General features: G+C 41.5%; 1 protein-coding gene across 1 annotated transcript in view; it reads left to right on the top strand.

The window, feature by feature from the left end:
• Lgr5 (leucine rich repeat containing G protein-coupled receptor 5) overlaps positions 1-19977 on the top strand; it is a 127505-nt gene that overhangs the window by 72708 nt on the left and 34820 nt on the right. The window contains exons 3-4 of the mRNA XM_057757861.1: positions 5088-5159; positions 13821-13892. Of these exons, the coding sequence (XP_057613844.1) occupies positions 5088-5159; positions 13821-13892 (144 nt within the window). The remainder of the gene's footprint in view (positions 1-5087; positions 5160-13820; positions 13893-19977) is intronic.

Genomic DNA, 19977 nt, shown 5'->3' with positions numbered 1-19977 from the left:
CAGAATGCCATTGGGAGTCGTTTTATCATTGTGTTCCCTTAGCAGAATGATAGTATTTGCTTTTCCCTTAGGTTCATGGGCTATGCTGTATCAGGTTCTTGGCTGCCTGAATGGTGCTAGGAATGTACAACCAGATAATGGTTAGTTACACCCACAACTTTTGTGCCACTATTGCACAAGCATATTGTGCAGGCAGGTCACCACTGTTGATTAAAGGGTTTGTGGCTAGGCTAGAAGACTGCGCTTTACATTTTCTTTTTCATTTCCAAAGTCAATGTCTCAAAAGTCATCAGCCTACCTAACAATACTATAGCACTGGAATTAGTAAACACAAAACTGAAAACTGTACTGACTATGGCTGTGAATAGAGAGAGGTGCATTCTGCCTGAAGGGACAATTGTTGATCAGTTCAGTCCGGTCCATGAAGTCATCGGTAGTGGCCAACCAGCTCTGGGCACCTTGATTCAGTAAACTCCTTAGTGCTATATACAACTCATTCCGTATCTGCATACTCTTCCTCAGAGTTATACACAGTACTCTGGGTCACTAATCGAGGTCAGGTGGGCAGTGCATAGTAACCTCATTGCTACACAATGTTGCTTTTCCTGTTTTAACCACATACATTACACCTTGACTCTACTGATGGATTCATGGTAACAGTTTAGAGTTTTTTCCTTCTACACCAAGTCCTGCCTCCTCCACTCTTGCTCCATTATCCACTACACCACTACATATGGTCGGAATAGCCTAATTGCCCCTGTGCTTTCACTCCTGGCCCTTTAAGATAGTCCCATCAGAAGGATCCATTCCAAATACAGGCTTGTTCACACCACTCTTTGACTCAGGCCAACCATATGAGGTCCTCCAAAGCCCTGGGCAGCTCCTGGCCCCACTCCGTGGCATTCTCTTCATTGACCATTCTCCAGACTCATCTTTTAGAAGAATCTAGACCACAGCAGGTATAGACCATCCTAATCTCCACTTCAAGTATGGCTCAGAGCTCGGTTGAAACGCCCTCGTAAGAGAAAGCCTCCCTGTGCCATTGTATCTAAAATAAGCACCCTGCACAACCACAACCTTCAGTTCTATCTCTTTACTGTTGTTTTTCTTTCCTCCGAGAACTTTCATGTTATACTGCTGGTTATTGGTCCCAATGGCTACTTTTCACATTAGAATGTAAACTTGGTGAGTTTGGACCCTTCTGAGTCTCGTGTTCACTATTGCATCACCAAAGCAATTCCCCAGACCGGACAAGCCCTCGGCAAGAAGCTGCTCTGAAGGAGATAATAAAGTGCGTGTTCTTTTCCCAACTCCGGATGACTGTTAGGAGCACAGAAGCCCACGGCACTGTGCTAGCTCAGGTGTGCCAACCGCAAGTTAACAGTGCAGAGATGAAAGGGAGAGAAAGCAAAGACAGTGCGTGTTGACGATTGGAACAGCTTTGTAAACATGATTCCCTGAGGCCCACACTCAGGCAGGTGTGATACTTCCTTGCCAGCTAAATAAGCCTTCAGTCATCCGCTTGTTTGCAGAAGATAACCCAGGTCCATACTGATCTGGTTACTCATCCAAGAGAGACCGCAAGGCTGTGGGACAGTTTGGATTCACAAAGACACAAAGGCATCCAGGGACCAGGTCACTTCCCTCTTTGGGGGGAAAGGGTGCTTTTGAGTGTGCGTGTGTGTGTGTGTGTGTGTGAGAGAGAGAGAGAGAGAGAGAGAGAGAGAGAGAGAGAGAGAGAATCTGAGAGAGAGAGAATCTGAGAGAGAGAGAATCTGAGAGAGAGAGAGAGAGAGAGAGAGAGAGAGAGAGAGAGAGAGAGAGAGAATGTATGCACATTCACATACTACTGCTTACACGTGGAAGGTGGGAACAATCTCTGATGTCATCTTGTTTGAGATGGAGGTCTCCTTATTATTTGCTGATTAATCACACTTCAGGGATACTCTAGACTCTGTCTCCCAGCTTCTGGCATTCCAAGTGTGCACTATTGCACCTGGCTTTAAGTCACCCCTGGAGATTAAACTTAGGTCCTCACACCCTTGTGTCAAGCACTTTACCTACTGAACCCTCTCCCTAGTCCGCTTCTCTCCTTTCCGTCCTTCCCATTTCACCTTTCATGGAATGTTCTTCACATCCGCATCAGCGATGCCGTTTCAACAGCCTCCGCTGCAGGAAAGGGGAAATAGAGGACGTTGGAAACAAGCAACATCCTTTTAGGAGGTGACAGAAAAGCTACATATAGCATTTTCATATAGTCTGACGTAGTCATGTAAGCACGGGAAGATGCAAACAAGGCTACAAATGTGAGACTAGGTGAGTGTTCACGTTTAGAGTTTACACTCTAAACTCCATGTAAGGGAAATTGCCTTGGAAAGGAGGAGGGATGAATACCTGGGGACAGTTATTGATTTTACTCTAACTGAATAGTTAAATGCCATGTGGGCACCTCTCTATGCCCACAACACTATCTGAGGACACTAGAATAGACACAAAGGTAAGCTCCAGGTTTATGTATTATGCGACAAGCACGAAGCAGATTTTATAACCCAGAATCCAGACACAAACTACTACTAAAGGAGTTCAAAGTTGAGAAATTAAAAATCTCAGAAATTAGGTTTCTTTGAGAGACAGGATGGGAGCAGAAAGAGATGATTCTGGATGAAGCCAAATAAATATGAGGGCTAGCCACGAGGTCTGGTTCGGCTTCAGTGTAAAGGAGTTTGTGGGAGGGGCTGAAGGCTCATGTCTTCCAGGTGTGAACACTGACAAGAGCGTGTCATGGCCACTAATACAGCCAGAGCTGAGCACAGAAAGACCATCAGTAACACAGAGCAACTGAGAGCAGTGAGGGGATGAATTGAGGATGAGGCAGAGGAGGATCACAAAGTTTCTCATAAAACAATTTTATAGGAAAATTTTTAAACCCTCTGGAATCACCTTGGTCAAATATTAAGCTGAATTACATATGATTAACACATATTTTCTGAATTCCTGCTATGGTTAGGTTAGTGGATCTCATTTTTTTTCACTGTATATATTTAGAAAGAAATATTTTTTCCCTTAAAACTTTTCCGGAAACATATTTAGTACAAAACAGCATTCATCCAAACCATTGTGGGGTTTTTGGCATTTTTTTGTTTTGCATTTTAATTATTAATGTCAGAAAGAGATCCTAAATGTATTTACTGTTTGAAAAGCACTTTCTCAGACCATGACAAACATGGAGAGAGTACAGAATGCGAGCTATCTAAATCTTACAGATTGCATCTGTCAAGGGAAGAAAGAACAGGCGCAAGTCACCACAAGACAAAAGAGTGGAGTCATGGGCCTGGAAGGGACCCGAGATGACATCTTATCTGAACATTTCATGTTGTTAGTGAAATGCAGAAGAATAGGGATATTTACTGACTTAACACTTTAGAGCACATTAGTACATACATGAGAGTGATAGGCACAGCTCTTCTGAGAAAGTCCAAATCCCTTGTGCTATTAAATTCCTTCTTAAAATCAGGATTACAAATAACGTAGTATATGTGACTTCAATTGGACAAATACTTATTGCTTTCTTGTTAGTGTTATTATTTCTGTGTTGGTGTTATTATTGCTGCTTTTGTTGGTTTGGGATTTGGGACAGGATCTTGTTTAGTCCATCCTGGGAGGAAACTTGAGATCCTCCTGCCTCTGTCTCCAAAATACTAACATTCATGCCTGAACCATCACACCTGGCTTCAAATGTGTTTTGTTTTGTTTTGTTTTGTTTTGGGGTGTGTATGTGAGTGTGAGTGAGTGTGTGTGTGTGTGTGTGTGAGAGAGAGAGAGAGAGAGAGAGAGAGAGAGAGAGAGAGAGAGAGGTGTAAGTACCAGAGGAGACCAGGAGAGTGTGTCTGTCTCCTGCAGCTATCCGCACTCCACATGGGTGCTGGGTACTGAACTCAGGTCCTATAGATACTTGTAATCCTAATACTATTTATTCTATTCACAAGATAATTGCATTATTTATTTAAATATGTATGGCCTAATGTCAGCAGTATGGACTAGCAAGTGGATGCATATTTAAAGTTGTATGGTGACTGGCTTATTTCAGTCAGGTCATTAGCTCTCCGTGACTGAATTGTCTCCCTATGAACACAATATCAAGAGGATGTATTTGAGACCATCAGACCCTTCAGGAAAAGGGTTCTAGCCAGGTGAACCAACTCTACCCTTGCCCCTAACCTCCATCTTCATCAATGAAGGATGAGTCTGTCTTAGCTTAGAGGTGTTCTGGCCCCAGGATGTGATGAAGTCCTCAGGAGATTCTGTGGTCCTCGACTCACTCTTGTTCTAGGTTCTTCTGCTTGATAGATAGCACCACTGTACATCTCAGGCTACGGTTTTGATGTGGCCGCTAATTAGTACAGAACCAAATGCTGGGGCTCCATACCTCGTTAACCTATTCACATATAAAAAATATTGTAAAGACACAATGTTTCAAATGTTACTAGGAAAGGATGTCAAAAGTTGCCACAAAGTCATTTATGTTAACATGTTCAAGCCTAAGTTCTGTGCTTCCATTTAAGGTATTAATCAATCAGGGTATGTTAAATTAAGCTTCTCTATCTTTTCTTGTGGCTTACAGGAAAGGTGGCTGTGATAATATACATTCTTATTTTACACTAATGGGTATATTCTCATTTAATTACATTGAAAATATTCTTATGTGATGATTTCATTTTATAATGATAGTGGTAAAACTTTTGTCACATTTTGACTTCACAAGTTTGTTTCAAATTATTATGTGGTGGTAGTTTTTATTTAAAAAGTTAAAGCACAGGAATAGATACATATGTAGTAGAATCTAGTAAATAATTTATTATAAAGTAATTTATTTCATTTTTTTTCTTAAGCACCTCTTCTGCCAACATCTTTTTTGGAAATTTAAAGTGTTTGCAACATATAAGACAACAAGGTTCCTTAAAGTTGCTCATGTGATGTGAACATAGTTTCATTGCATGTTTCAACAGTGAATCGAATTCCACTTGGAGAAAGTTATGCTGATTCTTTTTCTCTCTCTCCCTCTCTCCCCTCTCCACTGAAATCCACAGGCGTCTCGCTGGAAATGCTTTGACACACATTCCCAAGGGAGCATTCGCAGGCCTTCACAGTCTTAAAGTTCTGTAAGTAAATCAAGTCTGATTTTCATGCCAAATGACTGTTGATTAATTTGCAAATATCATGTGCAATTCGGATCTTCAAGGTGACTCATTTAAGTCCCTCTCTGCTTCACTGGCATCGTAAAACTATGTTATATTTGGCTATAACCTGTGTGTGACAATTCCTCTCTCCTTCTCTAACATCGTATCTAAAGTTGTTTGCCTCTAAATAACCCACTTACCTATTTGCACTTGCAAGAATGTTTTCCCCCTATATCATGCAGTTGGGGAGCCTGTCGCTAAAGATTTTGGTCACTGAGTGAATAATTCACTGTAACGCCAGCATAATGAGATCACAGCTTCAAACTTGCTTTAGATTGTGTTTCCTTACGATACACTGGTAAGGACTCTAACATACTAAGTTTGTGTATATGAGTAGGTATACGAAACCTGGTATACAGCCTAGCAAAGTGGACAGCTGTTCTTTACAAAATGTTGGGTTAGAGATGTAGCTCAATTGTTACAAGGAGCCGCTTGTTCGTTCCTGCCGCCCAGAACTGAAATAATCACACAAAAACTGTATTAATTAAAACACTGCTTGGCCATTAGCTCTAGCTTTTTGTTGGCTAACTCTTATATCTTAATTTAACCCATCTCCATTAATCTGCGTGTCACCACAAGGTTGTGACCTACCAGCAAAGTTTCAGCGTGTCTATCTCTGGTGGCAGATTCATGGTGGTCCCTCACTCTGCCTTCTTCCTCCCAGCATTCAATCCAGTTCCTCTCCCCCTCTCCCTCACTGCCTACCTAAGTTCTGCCCTATCAACAGAACTTAGGCTAGGGCAGTTTCTTTATCCATTAGTGATAATCACAGCACTCAGAGGGGACTCCCACATCACTCAGTGGCACATTGGCCAGCTATACCATAAGCTCTGGATTCTACACAGGGGAGAGAGTGGAGGAGAAGGAGAAGATTTAATTGAGTTATTTTTTTTAAAAAAATAAATGTTTTTTTAGCATCCATTGTCCAACTTCCATATCTGTTGTCATAAAATTCAGTTCTACTGAAAACTGTCTTAGGGTTACTATTGCTGTACTAAACCACAATGACCAAAAGCAACTTGGGGAGGAAAGGGTTTGTCTTTCATATCCTGAATTACAGTAAACTGAGAGAAGCCAAAGCAGAAATTCAAGCAGGGCAGGAACCTGGAGGCAGGATATTGAGACTATGGAAGGGTGCTGCTTACTGGCTTGCTCTTCACGGCTTGCTCAGTCTGCTTTCTTCTAGCACCCAGGACCACCATCCCAGAGGTGGCACCACCCACAGTTAGCTAAGCCCTCCCACATCAATCACTGATTAAGGAAATTACCTACAAGCTTGTTTGCAACCTGATCTTGTGGAGGAATTTTCTTAATTGAAATTCCCTCCTCTTGGTTGACATAAAACTAACCAGCACAAACACCTTCTTCTTCTAGCACCCACCACCAAATTTCATTCCTGTGTGTTCTGGCTTGGAACATCTAAGTAGAGAAAATACTAAAAATTGCAAACCATTCTAAATTTTATGTACAAAACAATATCTTGATTTTATTTTATTTTTTGTCCATTTAGATAAAAATTAACTCCAAAGAAAGCATTTCATTTATTTATGCCTAATGAAAGCTGCATTTCAGTAGCCTAAGATACATATAGGTTTTAAAAAGTTTAATTATATTTAATATTTTATTAAAAATTAAATTCTAGGGGATCGGGGAAAGGGATTAGAGGATTTAAAATAAATAAATGAATAAAAATTTAAATTCTATAGCAGAACCCTTGTTTGGTCTTCTTAGATGACTGGTTTAGCTTGCCTTCTATTTGGGACATTTATGCTATTAGCAGAAATATTTTAGTTGATATTGCCAACCCTAATGCTAACTTATATGCATCAGCACCAGGTACAGTTAACTTATATTTCAGCGTACCCAGCAAGATATTTGAACCATTCAAAATGCATCATGAGATTCAAGTTTAAATAAGATGACTAAAATGATTTCCCATGTCGAGTTATATATTGAAAACATTTGAATGCTGTTAAATAAATTGTATTGTAGAGCCAAGAGAGATGATCCAGTAGTTAAGAGCACTAGCTGCTCTTAAAGAGAACCCAGAATTTAACTTCAGCACCCACATGGCAGCTCATAACCACCTGTAACTCCAGCTGCTAGGGACCCATCGCCCCTTCTTGCCTCCACAGTCACCTGTAGACTTAAACATATTGACAAGCACACATTCACATAGGATTAATTAAAAATAAATAAAATTTAAAATAATAAAAAATATACTATAATCAACCTCTTCAATTCACTCAGCAAACTGTATATTGAGTATATGAGATAAAGTGTGTATATGTGTGTGTACAAATGTATCTCAAACCATCGTGTTTATTTGAAGTACAAGTATCTAGTATGAAGACAAATTATATGATGTGAAGTATATATGACTTATTATAATTATATGGAAATTTAATTTCAAATTCCTAAATTTGTAATTAAGTTTGAACTACTCAAGTTTTGTACGTTTTTTTTCCACCACACTATTTACATTTTCTGATTTTATCATTGTATAATTCTAATTACACTATATTCCCGTTGAGTGTTTCCCATAATGCACTCCATGTCCAGCAAATCAAAGACAAACTAAGTCTTGGTCATTGGCATATTTCAGTCCTTTGAAAAGTACCTGACTACTCACAGTATATTCTCAGTAAACATTTGTGGAAAGATGGTTCTGATCCATGATGCAGAGAAAACCCAGACTCTCTAGACATCAATGTTTTCTTAATTTTGCATGATGGGAACCAACTGTTTCAAGTTAACTTATCGAATAATTATGGAGCACTCAGCAAAAGAGGTGTCTCTGTCTGATATGGGTTTCTGCCTGCAAACACATTTCATGTGCCCAGAATGGTTTTGCACATGCTCTGTGCCTCGTTTTGCCTGCCCTAGATAGCACTGACCTTAGCTGACTTTTTAAATGAGTCTTAAGCTATAGTTCAGAGATGTTCAAGTTTGTTTCCGAAGCATTCTTGGCCCCTGGATCCCATCAGCTTCCTAATGGGACATATTGCTATTCTGCCTGTTCCTTCCATTGCAATGTCACCATTCTTGTGGCCCTCACTAGAATCTGAATAGATGATGCTGCGTGATCTTGGACTTTGAACCTCTAAAACTGTAAACTAAATATACCTATTTGCTTCATAAAGTTCCCATCCTCAGGCTTTCTTGTCATATTATAGCAACAGAAATGAGCTGAGGTTATAGGCTATCTCTGAGACTTTTTTCTACCAGGAAAAAAAAATGACTGAATTACATATTTGTCATTAAGAGTCTCTTTTCATCTATTCCTAACTAACCAATGTTTCCTGTCTTCTAAGTCAAGGATTCAACAAAGCTTGATGCTTGTGATGTCCAAAGAGTCATTAAATAAATTAGTGTTAGGAACTACTTCTAAATCAATGAATATGGGTCATGAACTTGAGGATTTTATAATCAAGTGACATGTTAACTGTGAGATCAAGATAGACTAGCATATCACCTCTGCTTCTTGGACAAAGTATATTTAGAGATATGATCAACTGTACCACTCTAAAGTCTGAGGAACATACAGTCCAGTCTGGGGTTCAGCCCTAGCTTCCTATGAAAAAGACTTTCCTGCACAAACAAAACAAACAAATAAACAAACAAAACAGAAGCAGAGGGTCCTCAAGAGTTTACCAGCAGCAAAAGGTTACCTTGAATATTCCTTGTTGGCCTACATTCATTAGTCAAATGCCTATCTTTGCCACACCTTTGGCATAATCCCGAAGAGAGAAAAATTCTGAATGGATTATTCTTAGAAAAAATATTGTTTCTAGGAGTGCCCTGTCCGCAGTCCCTTTTTTGCCTTGTTTGCCACGATTATAACATTTGACATTTTGATTTTTCCTCAAACCTCTGGAAATCACCTCTTCTATCCATGCATCATCATGTTCATGAGCTTCAATATTAATGGTATCTTGAACCCATTCCTACAGTGGTGCTGACTTTGCCTTTAACAGCCTAATTATCAAAAGCCAGATATTCAATTGTTATTCACCTAGCTTCTGAACTTGATATTATTCTGTTTACTACTGATGTCAATCTTTATAAGAAATCTGTGAAGGCTTTTTGGGCCCTGTATGACTTTAGTAAATGATTCAGTCTTCTTTCCTACTTCTTCAGTTCTGTTCCAAGCATTCAAAACGGCTGCGCAACATAAAGTCAGGATGTGACCATCATACAGAGACTGCCTTTCTACAGTAACATAATTTTCCTTTCCAAGAATTTGATCTTGGAGAATTTCCATGCCTCTAGCTTTACTCTCTAGTCCAGTAGTCTTAGCCTCTTCTTTGAACCAGGTACCCCACTGTAATTGTGAATCAGGCTTTAAAACAGCTTTAACCAAATCTATCCAGTTGTTAGGGATAATTCTATTACAAACTGACTGCGAGTTTAACATTTGCTTTACAAAAGTTGAATGCATGCCATATGAGACTATTGCTTCCTTGAATCTCCTTACATCTAACATTGGCACAGGAGTCCATTCAGCTCTTACTCTATCATTTGGCAAATGCTGTAATGTTACTGGACATATTAAGGTTGGTTATTTGAAAACCTTAGGCTGTTCCTCTCTGTTCTTATAACACAATGCTGAAATTGGTTCTCCATTAAATTCCTCTGCCTGGATGTGAATGTCTCTGTGATCTGTTTTACTAAGTTTTTCTAAGGCCTGTATCTTAGCACTCAGATTAACCATTTTTTTTAGTGATACAACAAAAAAATGATAACTGATAATGTTTACAATTGAAGTTACATAAATCCCATCTAAATTAGATATCCTCTCATTTAATCATTCCATTTTCAAACTGTTCAGTGTATTATCATACAGAGACACAAATCCCTCCTACGTAATAGTGTTTCCCATTTTTTAATGTGGGAAAAACTCTCTCTTTTAACTAATTCCCCCCTTTAAGAATTCCCAATTGTCTTACCACCTCTACTGCTGATATTGATGGAGATGTGAGGCTGATTGCTGCTGTGTAGAACAATAAAAGCCTGACTGGATTTCAAGGCAGCTACCTAGTTTGGCAGCAGTCTGAGAAGGGGGTTCAGGAAGACCCTACAACTCATAATGGAGAGAGAGAGAGAGAGAGAGAGAGAGAGAGAGAGAGAGAGAGAGAGAGAGAAGAAAACTGTACGAAATGCACAGGACTTTGTTTAGGAAAAGCACCTATGGCAGGGGCACTGCCTGAAGGCAGGCAGTCTAGGGCCAGTGAGTCCTGAGTCATTTAAAGGCCAAGTACTTCTGAAATTTGGGTGGCAGTTAAAGACTGATGCAGAGAGGCTACAACAGGAAAATCCCAAACTTTCTTGGAGGCTTGGGGGAAAAAAGAAAAGAAAACCTAGCTGGGCCGGGCGGTGGTGGCGCACGCCTTTAATCCCAGCACTCGGGAGGCAGAGGCAGGCGGATCTCTGTGATTTCAAGGCCAGCCTGGTCTATAAGAGCTAGTTCCAGGACTGGAAGCAAAAAGCTACGGAGAAACCTTGTCTCGAAAAATCAAAAAAAAAAAAAAAAGAAAGAAAAGAAAGCCTAGCTGGGTGGGGCTGGAGCCCCACATGCAGCTCCAGCCTGTGCTGGTGCCTAAAAAGCCATAGGCAAATTGCTTTTTTATGAATTTGTACCCCAAACGTAGATGTAAAATAAAAACCCAGAGGTTCACCCTGAAGATCAGAAAAGCAAAGCTGACAAGCCACTAGAGAGCTCTTTTTTTTTTTTTTTTTTTTTTGGTTTTTCGAGACAGGGTTTCTCTGGGCTTTGGAGCCTGTCCTGGAGCTAGCTCTGTAGACCAGGCTGGTCTCAAATTCACAGAGATCCGCCTGCCTCTGCCTCCCGAGTGCTGGGATTAAAGGCGTGCGCCACCACCGCCCGAGAGCTCTTACCTCTATGAAATCTTCAGACTGATAGAGAATGAGTTCCTGTCTCATCCCACCTTATATTCCTCTCTAGTGCTAGGATTAAAGGTGTGCAACGCCACTGCCCAGCCTCTGTGGCTAACTAGTGTGGTTACTGGGATTAAAGTTGTGTGCCACCACTGCCTTGCCTGTATGGCTGACTAGTGTGGTTGTTTTGCATTCTGGTCTTTAGGCAAGATTTATTTATTAAAATAAAAATGAAATACCACTACATGGTGGGACATGGCAACTAAGAATATGGTGACGGTGCAGGCAGATATGGTGCTGGAGAAGGAGCTAAGAGTTCCGTATCTTGATCCACAGGCAACAGAAAGTGAATTTAACTAGGTGTAGCTTCAGCATAGTAGACTTCAAAGCCCATCCCCACAGTGACACACTTCCTCCAACCAAGCCACATCTACTTCAATAAGGCCACACCTCCTAATAGTGCCACTTCCTCTGAGCTAATGGGGGCCAATTACATTCAGACTACCACAGATTGTCACATGTAATATCATGAATTTATTAAGACATAAATAATTTTACTATCAGTTACTTTTCCATAGTTCTCCTTTGTGATACTATTAGGTAAATATTGATCCAATGAAGTTGAAAGCCATACCACAAGCAGCAAAACCCTGAGCAGAATATCCTCATAGATATTGTCACTATTCTCATAGAAACTCTCAAACGTTTCATAAAGTTCAAAAGTGGCCACAAAGATAGTATAAAGGTCATGTTCATTTGGAGTCATGATTTGCATAAGGTGGATAGGTAGAGATTATGGTAAAACGAGAGAAAAGTACTGATGATCCAGTTAACTAAGATAAAGAACAAAGGTGACATCAGCGTTTGTTGGCTAGTGCTGTTTTAAATATGGAATCTCATTGTGATCTCTTACCTCTAACATTTAACATTATTGTCCCTGAACACATTGATCCTAAGATAAATAGGCTGTGTGGTTCTGTACCACAAAATACTTAACCCAATGAAATGCTGCATGAAGCGATCCTCAACCAAAATTCATTTTCTGGTATTTTTCTGGTATTTTTCTGGTATAAGCCCTTCAGTCAAGGAAAGAGGCCATCCTCTTCCCACCTGCCACCAAACCAAAACCGTGAGGTGACAGGCAAAGGTACAGAGAGGCATCATTCCCCTGTCCAACGCTGACCTACAATCCAGCATTGGTAGATGACGTAATGTCTATACCTAGGACACTTCAGCAGAAAGAACATCTGAGAATTAGGTCATTAGTTGTCACTCCAACAAATTGACAGAGCTGTTCTGCCCCCTGCTTCATCTTATCTGTTCTTACTTAGCCTTGCTAACCAAAAAGTCAAAGGGAAAGAAAAAGAGAGTATAAGCAAAGTTGTATACTTAGAGAAGCCTGAAGATGCTGTATGAAATAATGACTATTTTAAATATACCCAGGAAAGAAACTATATATATATAAATCACACCTTGTCTCTAGTAAAAGCAGTCCATGTTCTTTGTGTTCCCTTATGCAAACAATACAATGCACTTATGTGTCTACACTCTCTACTTGGGACATGTTCGACTCTGTTCATATTCCGAGTCTTCAGTAAGAAGGGTTTGCAAAATAAATCAACGGCCGTGTGCGAGTTTTCAATTTTAGTTGCACTCTCTAGTATAAACCCTTTAGCTGTTTTGTCTCCCATCGAAATATCTCGAACAAAAACAGAAATTTCTAATTAACTACTTAGGAACATAAGATAACCTGCTCTTGTTCTCTCATTCAAAGGTAACTAAACTTAATTGGTAATTGGGTTTTTAGGATATATTTTTTTTCTTCATATTTTTATTTTGAAAATTACTGTTCATTTTACATATGAACCCCAGTTCCCCCTCCCTCCCCTTCTCCTGTCCCCCCACATCTCCCTTTTTCATCCTCCAGTCACTCCTCACAAAGGGAGTAAGGTCTGGCATATCAACTTGAGGCAGGACCAAGCCCCCCACCCCCGTGTATCAAGGCTGAGCAAGGTAGCCCATCACAGGGAATGGGTTTTAAAGATCCAGTTCATGAACCTGGGATGGGTCCTGGAGTGACTGCCAGCCCCCCACGCCACAATAGATCAGGCTACATTAACTGTCACCCACGTTCAGTGGATGTAGGCTCAGTTCCATGCAGGTTCCCCAGCTGTCGGCCCATTGTCCATGGGCTCCCACTAACTCAAGTCAGCTGTCTCTGTGGTTTTCCCCATCATGCTCGTGATCTGCCTTGTTAATATGATCCCTCCTCCATCTCTTCACCTGATCTCCAGGAGCTCAGCCGAGTGCTGGCAGTGGGTCACGAAGTTCTAGCTAGAACAATAAAACAACAAAAGGAGATCAAGGGAATTGGAAAGGAAGAAGTCAAACTTTACTATTTGCAGATGATATGATATGATAGGTGACCCAAAAAACTCTACCAGGGAACTCCTACAACTGATAAATACCTTCAGTAACGTGATAGGATGCAAGATTAACTCAAAAACATCAGTAACCCTCCTTATTTATTTCTTATTAGCACTCCCTTGTGAATTTAACCTCCCTAAAACTTTGATTGACGTCCGATGTTTTTAAGGCACCTGGAACAGTGTCTGATGCTTCTGTGTTTGGGTTGTCTCTTGTTGATTTTCTCTAATGTCTCTCTTCATTTGTTTCAATGGGCAGCATGCTGCAGAATAATCAGCTGAGACAGGTCCCCTCGGAAGCTCTGCAGAACTTGCGAAGTCTCCAATCCCTGTAAGTACAATTGTAACTACAAAACACAGATCTCAGTTCGCGAAGGAACACTTAGATGTCCCGTGGACCACTTTGTTTCATCCACCAGTTGATGACTTGTGTGGGCTTGAGGTCCAAGCCCTAGAGTTGGAGGGTTACAGATAGATGCTTAGTCATACCCACAATCAAAAGTTTCCTATGTGTGTCTCAGGATCAAACATCTACCTGCATAATCTTCTCTACAGTCCCATTAATATTTTTTTTCTAAATTCAAGTTGGAAATGATGCTTAGTTTTTCACCTAGAAAACTGGATAGGACCATCTGATACTTTGGCATCCTTTATTTGTTTTATCTTTAAACTGTCAGGGCTTCTTTGTAATCTAATTTTGCGGAGTCAAATAAAGATGAGAGTTTTGAACTCTACACGTCTGTCAAGGACCCTCAAATTATCTAATCAAGACCTACCATGTGTACTGAAACAAGGCTATTGCACTAACCACGGGCTGCCCACCACTGCCCACACGTAGATAATCACAAACAATCCCACAGTGCCCATATACATCAACACACAGACCTCACAGAGACACACACCATTACATACCCACCCCCATGCACACACGCACACACACCCATGCACTCTGCAGGAGTGCTGATGTCTTTTGCTCTGAATACACACCTTTCCATCAGGTGTTTCCCTGCCAGCACCCACATAAACAAATAAGTAATTCCTCCCATGAGGCACATTCGTGCCAGCTCGATGCTTGGGAACTTGGGTTAGAAGTAATTGTTCTCGATTGCACCTTGGCAAGGCTCTGCCTCAACTGTTGTGTTAGTGAATCACCTTCTCATCAGGACGTATGAGCGGCTGCAATACGTTGCAGGATTTCCGATATACGTGTGAGTCATGTCCTCTCTAATTGTACTTCTCCTGGAGGTCCTCATCTGTCAAACAAAGCACGGCTTTCTAGTCTTGACTGATGCGGGAGATAAATATATGAGCAAAGTAAGAGAATCTGGCGGGCGCTAGTCGAAAAATCTTCGTACGGAATCCATCAGTTAATAATTACATACGGTTTGCTTCATGCTTTTGACTGCGGTGACTTGAGAGGAGAGGATGTGAGAGCTGAGGATGAGACCTCCGTCCTTTGATCTTGCTTTCTAATGAAAGAAAATCTGGGCTCGAGATCATTCCAGGCTTTTTATTCTAGTCAAACAAAGTAACTTCCTAGGTTTTCAGCAGCCTATAGATAAACAAGCCCACAAGGGCCCCTTTGTGGCTGGGGAGGGGCCCCCGGTGCCTTTCCAACCACTCCTTAATGACAGGACACTATCGCTCTGCTTTTGTTGAGCTAGCTTTACCTGAAGGGAACAAGCAGAGGGAAGCCAGCTGCCTCCAGTGGGGGCTGTCAGGGCATGGGGATCTCGTGGCTAAATTGAAATGGAGATAAAGGCAGTACCCAATAGGAACTTTGAACAGCGGCAAGGCAGGCTGTAGATAGAGGGATAAGGGGCTGTAACCAAAATCCCCTATTGGCTGAGAGATCACAAACAGAAGTGAACTCTTTGAGAAAGAGAAAACCATGAACCTTTTGTTCGCTTGAACTGGGTGGTGACTCTCTGATAAAGGTGTTCAGATTTTGTTTCTGACCGGCTAGGTATTTACTGTTCACCAGGTGTCTCCTGGCTTCTGGTTCACAAAGTAACTACTCTCTGCAGCCTTATAAATATATAAATACGTGCTCCTTGTGACAAGGTCAAGGGTTAATTTGCCAGGATGACATCACATCCGAAATGAATGTATCTAGACAGGTTCTCAGCCCCTGGCTCACAGTGCATTGTGTCAACTGGATTAGGCTATGTTGGTCACAAGGTCCCTTTGCCCAGAGCACACTCAGTGTGAGAGTAGTTTGTGCTAGTGTGCTCCTTCTTCTCACTGCTCTTGTTTGTGTTGCTTTGGTGAAACAAATAGAGTTTGTTCACAAGTGACCCATAAGCACAGTCAACACGAACCCTACAGACCATGTTGGACCCACTGAAGGTGCCCCCTGCCCTGGTTTGGAGGTCTGGGGAAGAACGAACCCCCATTCTAATTGTATTGTTATCTTGTGCTTAAAGCACTAAATTGCCTTTCTCCTACTTGTATGAAACAGCTCCAAAATGGAAACACTAGTGCAGGACTAGCAGCCGTCACGGTCCTTATCTGTTCCCATGCTGATTCCAGACAGTCCACCTGGAACGCAAGGTGCTGCTTCGATATCAATAAGAGCAGAAATGGGGAGTGAGAGGGTCCCCCTCTCTTCCACTGTGCCAATACCAGGAAGTTTCTCTACCAAGTCACTCTCCTCTTGGGCTTGAGTCAACACGTAGATCCTCACTTAGCCCCATTGATAGATGGTGGCTCTTTCAACCTAGTCTTTTAAATCCACCCCAGTTCCCCCAACACACACACACCAGGGCTTGACTACACAGAGGAAGAAAGGAAGGGAGAGAGAGAGAGACACTACAGAGAGAAAAAGGGAGGGAGGGAAGGAGAGAGAGGAGGAAAGAGAGATTTTCTTTGCGTTGGCACACCGCTGGACCCTACATTGTACATGCCTTTCCACTTCAGTATTGGTGATATATAATCATCCAGAGAGTTCCAACTATTAAAAGGTGCATTACAATCATTTAACTATTTAAAGGTGCATTACATTCATTTGTGCTGCATTTGTCTAACAATGTAATGATGTATTGCTGTATTACCTTGCCTATTTAAGGCACCTGAGTGGTCTAATGAAAAGCTGAATGGCCAGTAGCTAGACAACAGAAGGATAGGTAGGGTGGAAGTGGCAGTCGGAAAGACTAGGAGGAGGAATCTAGGTTCAAGAGGGGAGGAAGGAGGAGAGGGACAAGAGAATGATGGGAAAAAAGAGGAAGGCTGGGGCCAGGCAGGCAGGCAGTTGCCAGACAGACAGACATGGAGTAGGATGTACAGAATGAAAAAAAGGGCTGAAAAGCCCTGAGACAAAACATAAATGAAAAGAAATAGGTTAATTTAAGTTGTAAGAGCTAGTGGGACAAGCATAAGATACAGTCAAGCATTCATAACTAATAATAAGTCTCTGTGTCATGATTTGTGAACTGGCTGGTGGCCCAAGAGCAAGCCTAATACAGGGATCCATGAATTGGTGTTTTCTAATAGCTTTCTTGAATGTATAAGCATTTATTAAAATAGATGGAAAATTGCATGTTCTGCAGGTGATATTCCCTCGGGAGATACGACAAACTGTTCTGAATTCTTTTCAAACCTGAAAAAAAAAAATAACTAAGTCTATACTTTGTCTTGGGTTTTATTGAGAACAGTTCACTTCTGTCTGTCAATTCTACTGGCTACCTTGAATAGATAAAAGTTAGGAAGGCCACATGTTGCCTGCCCAGATATTCAATTGTGATGTCTGCATCAGCCACATTAACAACACCTGAGCTATGCAAAACCTCAGGGCCCAGCTCAGTCTGGCTTAATAAGAGTCTTTATTTCAACAAAACTCTAGATGATCTGTATAACAAAATACACATGAGGACTGCAAGTGTTCAGTGTTTTAATATGCTACCAAGCGATCAACACACGTGAAAGGTTGAGAAGGAGCAAGCCGGCAGCTCATCTGCTCTGCCCCGCCATCTACACTTGGCTCCTTGGAGGGAATTTAAGAAACTTGATCTATTGCAACTGGTAACATTGTTGTGAGGACCAGACAAATTGTTCTCAAGTTTCAAGGGCTAGAGTTCTCCACTTGTTCCCCATAAACAAAAACTGCTTTGTTCCTCGTGAAAGGACATAGGTACGTTTGTGCTCTTTTAACTGCCTCCTGATGCTTACATACAGCTCAGCTGAAGCGAAGGGGCTAGAGGCCCGCAGCACCAAACATACTCCTGCGTACCATGTGCGTTGACTTCTGCCATGGCCGTGACTGCCCAGACACCGAATGGATTTTTGTAATGTAATCAAACGTAACTTAATTTCCTCTCTGTATTTTTGGAAGGGAAGAGAAATGTAATCAGAATTCACAGCGAGTTGTATTCCAATCAGAAACTTTTGGCCTTGGAGACAGAAGAGGACTAGGGTCAGGTTACCGTCATAGGATGGTAACTCAAAACCTAACTCTCCCATGCCTCTCACCTTTATTAGTTAAGAAATCAGCCTATGAGCAGTGACCGCCTCGTTTGCCATGACCAGTAATAGATTTCAAATATCTCAGAGACACACATGAAATTTAAGCTGACCAAGGAAAATTAGACATTCATATTTGTCCAAGGAGTAAAAGGATTATTTGAAACGTTGATTTACTTTTCCGTTCCAAATCTTCACTAGCAAAGCTAATTGTATAAAATATGTATCACAGAAACGACGGGTTGCCAAGTAGAAAAGGAAAGAAGAATCAAGTATATCTTTGTTATTGTCTCTGTTTTCCCATTAGCTAATATTCCTCTGCAGGGTACGGGAGCCTATTTAAAACCCAATCTGAATGTACAATTCCTGCCTGAAGACCACCTGCCTACACACATCATTTCCAGGGCTACAAATTCTACCCCAGGACCATGTGAAACACCTGTCAATCACTTCATCCAGACGCTTCCTGGTTTGTTTCTGTTTGCAGTTGTTGAAAAACACAAAAGACAGTGATCTAGAAGACCCAGAGAGGACAAAGAGGTGGGCACAGCTCTGAGCAGAGTTAGGGCAAGCCTGGGACAGCAGCATTTTCTCCTGTTCATGTCCATGAGCCAATTAGGTTTCAGACCCTGGATGTAGAATGGGAAGGAAGTAACAAAATAACAAAAGACAAGGAAGTGTAAGCCAACAAAGGAAAAGAAGATAAAACCAGGAGGGTGATACAGAATGGAAGGAGCGTGGTTTCTGTATCGGTGACAGTATTCGCTCCACTAAAAGAGGTGGAGAAATCACACGCTTACACAACAACAAAAATACTGGTTCTCCCCACTCAAAGGTGCCAATATCCTGGGATAGAGATTGACATGGAATCCCTAGAGATAAGAGACTCTGTCTATTGATCTGTCAAGGTTCAATTCAGAGAGCCATGTGCGAGCAAATCGGCAGATTCTTACAGAAAAGAAAAGGTGTTTCCCTTCTTTCCCCAGTTTAAACATGAGGGGGAAGTTGTTTTTAGCGGAAAGGTTCTTTCTACACAAAGTTTACAAAAAGAAAAGCTACGATGGGCGGGCGGGTCCTTGTGTATAAGAAATAAGGCGAGTTGATTATTTTTAAAAGGCCGTGTATGAACGATTGTTAGGCCTGATCATCTGCGATGCTTGGATACATGCATTCATGGCTGTCCCATCAGACAGGCAAGGGGAACGTGGGTGTTGGGAAATTAGAAGTCAATAAAACTTTTTAAAGCTTGGGAGGGCTCTCTACAAAATCGAATGGGCTAACACTTTGGGGAGGCAACCCGGGAGTGGATCGAAATGTTTTAGGAAGAGGGGAATCTGTGAGGAATGAAAAGTAGTGCCCAGGAAAACAGGAGAAAATGGGGACAGGAAAGAGACAGAAATTAGAGTGCAGAACTCCCCACTGTGGTGGTGAGAGAGGGCAATGTTTATGTAACACTTTCGTCCCCACCCTGCTCATCCCCACCTCATGGTTTTATCCCTTTCTTAGTGAGGAGAAAGCAAAACTGTCAGACTGTTGACCTTCCCAGAGTCAGGATGGAGGTATGTTTGAGAGAAGTGTAGTCTGTCAGAACCCCCTAATCTGCCCATTTCACTACCCTCAGTCTTTTTCCTCCCTCTGAGAACAACCTGAGGAGAATGGGCACTGGCAAGAGAAAGGGAGGGCTTGGTAGAAACACACAGTCCAGTGATGTAGCTGTGAACTTTCACACAGAGAAAGGAAAGACATAAGTGAACTGCAGAAGAGAAGAGGACCATATTAAAGTATGACCTGATAGCCTTTGTTAGGGTTTCTCTAAGCAGTTGGTTATCTGATCCTTTGTGCCCGTGAGGCAGCAATATTTTCTACTCTCCAAGCGAGAAGACTCTGTGTGAGAGTCTTGCCTTCATTGCCAAGGTAGGAATCAAGGAGATAAAGGCTAGACAAGGAAGTTCCAGATA

Source organism: Chionomys nivalis, chromosome 25 (genome assembly GCF_950005125.1).
Source record: "Chionomys nivalis chromosome 25, mChiNiv1.1, whole genome shotgun sequence".
NCBI classification, from domain to species: domain Eukaryota; kingdom Metazoa; phylum Chordata; class Mammalia; order Rodentia; family Cricetidae; genus Chionomys; species Chionomys nivalis.
This window is presented reverse-complemented; position numbering and strand designations above follow the sequence as displayed.